General features: G+C 34.7%; 2 protein-coding genes and 1 long non-coding RNA gene across 3 annotated transcripts in view; 2 read left to right on the top strand and 1 right to left on the bottom strand.

The window, feature by feature from the left end:
• On the top strand, positions 459 to 3,845 carry LOC107625505 (pentatricopeptide repeat-containing protein At4g02750-like). Its single transcript, XM_021116012.1, has 2 exons — positions 459 to 2,313; positions 2,345 to 3,845. Exon 1 carries the CDS (start codon positions 647 to 649, stop codon positions 2,228 to 2,230), a length of 1,584 nt encoding a protein of 527 aa, XP_020971671.1. The 5' UTR covers positions 459 to 646; the 3' UTR covers positions 2,231 to 2,313; positions 2,345 to 3,845.
• The window catches only part of LOC107625504 (2-oxoglutarate-dependent dioxygenase DAO), a 7,248-nt gene continuing 3,330 nt past the window's right edge, over positions 3,754 to 7,671 (bottom strand). Inside the window, exons 2-3 of the mRNA XM_016328149.2 lie at positions 5,692 to 6,007; positions 3,754 to 4,156 (exon numbers count right to left, since the gene is read on the bottom strand). Coding sequence (XP_016183635.1) covers positions 3,911 to 4,156; positions 5,692 to 6,007 — 562 coding nt within the window. The 3' untranslated portion in view covers positions 3,754 to 3,910. The remainder of the gene's footprint in view (positions 4,157 to 5,691; positions 6,008 to 7,671) is intronic.
• The window catches only part of LOC110268908, a 3,429-nt gene continuing 2,631 nt past the window's right edge, over positions 6,874 to 7,671 (top strand). Inside the window, exon 1 of the long non-coding RNA XR_002357656.1 lies at positions 6,874 to 7,205. This is a non-coding gene — a long non-coding RNA (uncharacterized LOC110268908). The remainder of the gene's footprint in view (positions 7,206 to 7,671) is intronic.

Here is a 7,671-nt window from a genome sequence, read left to right as displayed (position 1 = left end):
TCAATTCGAATTGATGTCCCAGTAGGACAAGTAGCCACTGAAGCAAATTCACGCCAGAAGCGTGGCAGGGCGGAAAATGCCCCAATTCGAATTGATGTCCCAGTTGGACAAACTGCCACTGAAGCAAATACACGCCAGAACGTGGCAGGCCTGTCGGTTCCAAAGATAAAAATCCTCGAAAGAGAAAAGAGGTAAATACGATTCCTGTTGAAAAAGACATAGTAAAGACACCTGCAGTTGTCCAAAATTCTGATAATATTGAGATTGTAACAATAAACAAATGCGATTCTCTCTCTCTTTATTTTTAATACTCCTTTCTATCTTTGTATATATATACACCTTACAACATATAATATTATTATATATATATAAATTATTATTGGACTAATTATTTTAATACTAGAGTCTTCTATTTATACATCTCTATTATATATATCTTTTATTTCACAACAATGTTTATGGTTTTGGTCTGTTTTTTCATTTTTTTACTCTTGCTCTACTATCGCACCACAAATTAACGTGGAAAGCAGAGCCGCGGACACACACCGTGAACCTGCCTCAGCTCCTCCACCAAATTAATTTTTGTAGAACGCTAACTTCATAACCATAGCGATGAAACTGTGTTCAGAAGTAAACTAACGAAGACATGCGTGACCTCAACATCATGTTGTGGCGTACGCCATTTTCCGGTAGCATGCGTACGGTTTCAGCAGCAGAGCTCAATTCCATGATAGATGCTTACGTACGCAACAACAACGTACGCCAAGCACGCAAACTGTTTGACGAAAATCCCTCAACCCGCTCCCTTGTTTCCTGGAACATGATGATGATGGCCTACGTTCAACAACATCAAATTCGACATGCCCATGACCTATTCGACCAAATTCCCCAAAGAGATGCCGTTTCGTGGAACATCATGCTCGCTGGTTTTCAGAGAACCATGGACACTCACAGGTCTTTCCAGTGTTTCTTGCAAATGGGAAGAGACGGTGTTGGGCCGAATGACTACACACTATCCATATTGCTCAGATCAGTTATGGGTACTCATTTTGATGTTTTGGTGCAGCAGCTTCATGCTCTTGCACTGCATTTGGGACTCAACTTGAATGTGTTTGTTGGGTCTGCTTTGATCAAAGCTTATGGGAGTTTAAGGTTGAAGGTGGCTTTGGGTCGTGTGTTTGATGATATATTGATCAAGGATGTAACATCTTGGAATGCTTTGGTTTCCGGTTACATGGAAATAGGAAGTATGGTCGATGCTCAAAAAGCATTCGACCTCATGCCCGAAAGAAACATCATTTCTTGGACTACTTTGGTCAATGGTTATATCAAGAACAAGAGACTTAACAAAGCAAGGTCTGTATTTAACAGGATGGGGGAGAGAAATGTGGTTTCTTGGACGGTAATGATTAGTGGGTATGTGCAAAACAAGAGATTTATGGATGCATTGAAGCTTTTTCTTTTGATGTTTAAGTCAGGGGCTCATCCCAATCATTTTACGTTTTCGAGTGTGTTGGATGCATGTGCTGGTTGTCCTTCTCTTCTGATGGGCATGCAAGTCCACCTTTGTCTAATCAAGTCTGGCATAACAGACGATGTAATCTCATTGACATCCCTTGTTGATATGTATGCAAAATGTGGGAATATGGATGCAGCATTTAGTGTGTTTGAGTCCATTCAAAACAAGAATTTGGTGTCGTGGAACTCGATAATTGGTGGTTATGCCATGCATGGTCTTGCAACTCAAGCACTGGAGCAGTTTGATAGAATGGAAAGAGTTGGTGTCACACCTGATGAAGTTACATTTGTGAATGTGTTATCAGCATGTGTACATGCAGGTCTTGTTGAAGAAGGTGAGAAGCACTTTGCTAACATGGTGGCCAAGTATAGGATCCAAGCAGAGATGGAGCACTATAGTTGCATGGTGGACCTGTATGGAAGAGCAGGGCGATTTGATAAAGCAGAGAAATTGATCAAGACTATGCCCTTTGAGCCTGATGTGGTGTTGTGGGGTGCATTACTTTCAGCTTGTGGCCTGCATTCAAATATAGAACTTGGGAAGTATGTTGCGGAAAGAATCCGCAAACTAGAGAGCAATCATCCTGTTTCCTACTCAATGCTTTCAAAGATCCAAGGTGAGAAAGGGACATGGAGCATGGTAAATGAATTAAGGGACATGATGAAGGAGAAACAAATAAAAAAGCAGAAGGCCTTTAGCTGGGTTGAGTGATCTCTTGATGTACATTCAGCTAAATTATGAGCAATTTATGGGGGAAGTTGTTGCCAAGAGAAGAGATGTCCCACTCTTTTTTTGTGGCTCTCTGCACATGGAGGAATAATGATATGAGAGCCGTTGTTATGGTCATCCTCAAGCAACTGCCCATGGAACAAGAATTTATTTCCTTGCTTGGCTTCTGAATAAATCAAATGCTTGTGTTGGGGGGTTTTCAACTGCTGCTGAAACGAATGGCTAGCAAATGATTCGGGTTTGGGTAATTGCTTTGTCTTAATACATGCCGTCAATGTTTTATGTGGGGTTGGAGAGGGGAAGGGTTATGTGCACAGTTGTATAAAACGAGTTCCCTATGCCTCCCCAGTACATTTTATGTTTGCAGCCAAAGCTGGGTAGCTGGATAAGATTTTGATCTGGAGGAAGTGATAACAGACACAAAATTATGGCGGGGACAATGAATTTTATGAGTGATCATAAAATAAAATGTTTCGTTCTGCTCTTCCTTATAAAAAGTATGAAAGATATATAACTGACTGAAATTCATTTCCCGGCACATGTAGAGGGAGGAAAAACTAGTTGATAAGATAATAAAATAGTTGAATTTTATCATATATATCAGCTAAATTATGGTGCTCTTAGTATTTTTCTGTAATAATATTACTAATTAAAAAGGTTGAAGAAGCTAAGCCCTGCTGATGTCGATATCATTTAGTATGTTGGAAGTGATGATTGTGAAGAAGCTAGAGAGAATTGAAAATTTACATTTTACATTTTAGTAAATTTCTTCACAAATTTTATTTGAATATAGAGTATCATGTTTGAATTAAATTCTAGATAATTAATTTGTTGTATCATTTTTATTCTCATAGGATTATAAAACTTAGAAAAGCCCCTGCTGAGGGGTGTGTGTGATGTGAGTCCTCTCTACTGGCCTTCTCTTCTGTCTTTGTCCTTTTCTGTAAAATTCCCAATTTCTACTTCAAATTCCCTCCTGCAGGTGAACCTGGATCCCAACCTTGATTACTTCATTCTTCCATTTAATTTCTTCTTATACTCTGAAATTACTATTGTTGTTCATCTTCCTTTGCTACACTACCTCTACATTGTTATGGTTCTTCAATAATAATCCTCGATAGCTTGCAATTGATAACACATTTGTCATAATTATATGACTACATTTTATGTAGTCCAAATTCTATTTAGACAAATATTCGATAGACTTTTTAATTGTTAAGGAAATAAATCACTGTGCGTTCACTATGTCATTTCGTCGGGATCACTGTGTCATTTTGTGTTGCCTCTTAAGAAGGTTCACCCTCTTCTCTTCACCACTCATCCATTTGGCAGATGCCATGATTTTTTTAACATCCATCACTAGGAAGCAAGACAAGTTAGCGCCTAGCGGTGGCAGCTACTAAAACATGAGATAGCACGAGAAATGGGAGAGAAGTAGGCAGTGTATACTTTCACAAACTCATACTCTACCTTAGCTTTTTTTTGTTGAGTGTTTGTTCAAGATCTCAACTCATAAACATGCCCATCTTGTTCAGTCTATATATAAAAGGAAACCATTTTAATAATAAGTTCACAGTTTGATGCACCAAGCCTTCAATGCATCCAGTCATTTCACTAATTTTATTTGATGATATTAATATCTCTAAAGTGACCATATATTAGCTACACATTTGCAACATTGGCCAAGAACGTTGCTAATTCCCCTCGTGCGCTAACTCGAAACAGCCTTAAATCTTCATAGTTGAATGAGCGATATAGCCGTGGGTGATTAAGGTCCACCAACTCTGTTGGGGTATCAATTTTACCATCCCTTGGTGAAAACATAAACACACCAAAAGTAAGACGTGTAGTTGCTTCCTTGCATAATACCCGGTGTTTCACATTGTGAAATCTTCCATTGCTCCATATCTATACATATATACATTTCAAATCAATAATCATTACATAAAAGTTTACAAAAGTGCTATTTTGATCGTACACTAAAATTAGCCGTATTCATATATAAATATATATTATTTAATTTATTTTTAATGAATATTTATATTTTATATATTAGTTCAAATTAAAGTTTGAAAAATTATATATTCCAACATAATTTATGTCAATTATAAGATAACTTTCTAGGTTATGGGACACTTTTGGCCAAGTCATATAATAATGCCTTTTGAGCTGAGATTTCACGAGACCTTGTTTATATATCGCTCGCTTTACAGAGGATGATGTGAATGACTAATTATAAAAGGATGATAGGTTGCTTTTGATTTTAAGAACATAATAGATAGAACACTAAAAACAGAATATAAAGAATAGAAATATTTCCTAAGATTTGATATTTAAAATTAAAACACTTAAACTTATGATATACTTGAAATATTTCTTAAGATTTGATATTTAAATTAATTGTTGAGTTTGAAAAAATAATAACAATAATTTGATAATATTCAAACATGTAATATTGGGCCAAAAGTTTAAAATTGTGTGAATAATTTTTTCGGCTAGTGTACAGGCCACATTTAAATAAAAGAGCAACAAGCAACTAAAAATAAAAAGTTTGTTCTATTTTTTGTTTCTGATCATTTATGAAGAGATAAAATAAAATTGTCTTTTGAAATATTAACTTGACATTCACTAGCAAAGAAGTTTCATATCCAATTTGAAATTAAAATGAACAAATTTTATAAGGAGATCATACATTCAACTCCTCTTTTTTAAGTGATTAACAAACCTTCATTAGTGTTAAAACATCATGTTTGAGTGAATTTAGTTCTATAAAAGATTTGACATTTTAATTTGGTTTTTAAAAATTATCAAAATAAGTTAAGTTGGTTATTTTTTTAATTCACGATCACATGTTTAACGATGACAAGTCAACAAGAAATTAAAAGAATAATCAGCTTAACTCACATTGATAGCTTTTAAGGACCAGACATTAAATATATAAAAGACCAAATTAATTGATGCAAAATCTTTGCAAAAGCATTTTAAACATTAACCCAATAATATAGCGAAGAGTTTAATTTTGATATATTAATAGTATAAAATATTTTATAGAGTTGTACAATCATAATCATTCTCTTGAATGACCATTCATACAGTTAATATAAAAAATAATTTTTTTTTTATTAATATAGCGTTATATGATTAGATATATGTGTAAAATGGTTTTATACCAACAATGTTTCAAAATTAAATTCTATACCTAAAAGGATATGGGATGTTGGATTTCCAACTAATAATGTCTAATTATTTTTAAACTAATAAAAGTTTAAAAGTGAACAAATTTTGTATGAAGCATGTATAAGATATTTATCAACTAGAAATCAATGAGTTGAAGTTTATACCTCTCATGATTAAGTGAATAATAATTTAAAAATAATGAAAATAATTTAGTTCCAAATTTGTTTCAGCCAAATTAAAAGACCATTGAAATTATGCATACTTACGTGTCCAACATCTCCAATAATACAAAGGAAGGATCCAGATTGGGGAGGGACTGCATTAAATGAACCAGAGTGGTCCATAATTTCAAGACCTCCAACTTTATCATCATCTTGAAGTAAGGTCACAAAGCTTGTATCCGTATGCATCGGTATTCCTACGGAGCCTATGCTTTCTGCATTGAAGCTATACTTGATAACCCTAAATAGCAATGGCCAGTCCTTAAAATCAGTACTCACTACGCCCAAAGACTCGGCCATTTTTTGTGATACACTTGTTGCCAAGTCATTAACAGCTTCACCATATGCCTCAATTGTTTTCCTGTGAAACAAACAAAGTCACAACCTTATAAACTGAGAAGACGCAACTACCAATGTGAAAACTCATGCTCTTAGGGTAGAGTTGGTTGAGGTGAGTGAGAAGAGTTGAGAGACAATATGCACAACTAGCAAAGAAAAGAAAATGACAGTGTGAAAAATATTGATGAATCTCATTCAATTAACCTGCAAAATTAAGTTTATTTACATAACCGAAATTCTAACTAACATCTAACTCTAGCTAATTAACTTAGGTTGACTGTAACTCAAATTTTCTTTAACTCACTCTTAAATATCTAGTTACTACAACTAACTTCAGCAACTAGTAGCAGCTCCAGCATAATTAACTTTACATACATGACAGTTAGTTATGCATGCATGCATTGACCTACGTTTTTGGCTTTGATTGGCTGAGTGCTATCCTCCTGAACTAATATAAAACTATCATGATATGCAAGACAAATTTGATTTCATATATTTTAGTCTTTATGATTTTGACCAATTCTAAGATTTTTTACATTTAAAATTATCTATAATATTATTTTATTTTGAAATCATCATTCCCTAAATTTCGGATAAAAATACCCTTCTTTCTTCTCCTCTTCGCTAACGTTTTCCACTCTTGTCCTACTCTCCTCACCAACACCTTTCATCCCTCATTTCTACCGCCTCCATCACCTCTCCCCCTCACACCATTGACACCTTCACTAGCACCCCTTCTTACCCACAGCAACAGCAACAACAATTATAACAATAACAACAATACCAATAATATTTAATTTTTAAAAAATTCAAAGAACAGCAAAGACACAGAGAGGCGACGGGAAGCTGAGGATCGTGAGATCAAGGAAGCTGCAGACCGCAGTGTACATCGAGATGTCCACCGGGAGGGAGCAATCATGTGCCATATTCTTCCGCGGAGCTCTAGCGAGGTGGAAAACGAAAAGAGAATTTGACATTGGATGTTTCCGGCGATCTATTCTTCGGCGGCGGGCTCCATATGCAGCAGTGGCAACGACGATAGCGGCAGTGCTTCCATCAATGTTGCTGCCTCCTTCCTCTCTCTCTCTCTCTTTATCTTTCTCTATTTGGTTCTGTCTTTCCCCTTCTCCTTTTCTATTGTTCTCTCTTTATTTCTCTCTGTTTTGTACTCTCTAGATGACGGGTGTTGGTGATGATTGGAGCAAAGGTAAAAAACGTTGGTGAGAAACAGTGACCGAATCCAGCAAATTATGACATAGATTTATGTATATATTAATTTTTAAAATATTTAATTTATAAATTAAAACACTAAAATAGTAATTTAAATAATAACATATAATTTAGAATTTTATTATTTAGGTTTTATATTTTAAAAAAATTGAGCAATTTTTTTCTTAACAATACTAGAGCCGCTCGTCTCTACAACCACGCAGGCACATCCGTCCCCGGTAAAAAAGTGAAAAAAAAGGTATTTTTTGTTTGTAAATTAGGAAAGAATAATTTTAAAATAAAATTCAGGATTTGAGATAATTTTGAATGAAAAAAACAAACACTTTAGTAAGGAATAAGGATTTTGATTTTCGGTCAAAACTACACAAACTAAAATTATACTTAACTTTTTTGTATCAATAAAAATCGTTTTAGAATGTTGGATTTTAACATTTTTTTATAAATTCCAAAACCCAA

Source organism: Arachis ipaensis, chromosome B02, assembly GCF_000816755.2.
Source record: "Arachis ipaensis cultivar K30076 chromosome B02, Araip1.1, whole genome shotgun sequence".
Taxonomy (NCBI): domain Eukaryota; kingdom Viridiplantae; phylum Streptophyta; class Magnoliopsida; order Fabales; family Fabaceae; genus Arachis; species Arachis ipaensis.
The sequence above is the reverse complement of the archived record's forward strand: the minus strand, read 5'-3'. Positions and strand labels throughout refer to the sequence as shown.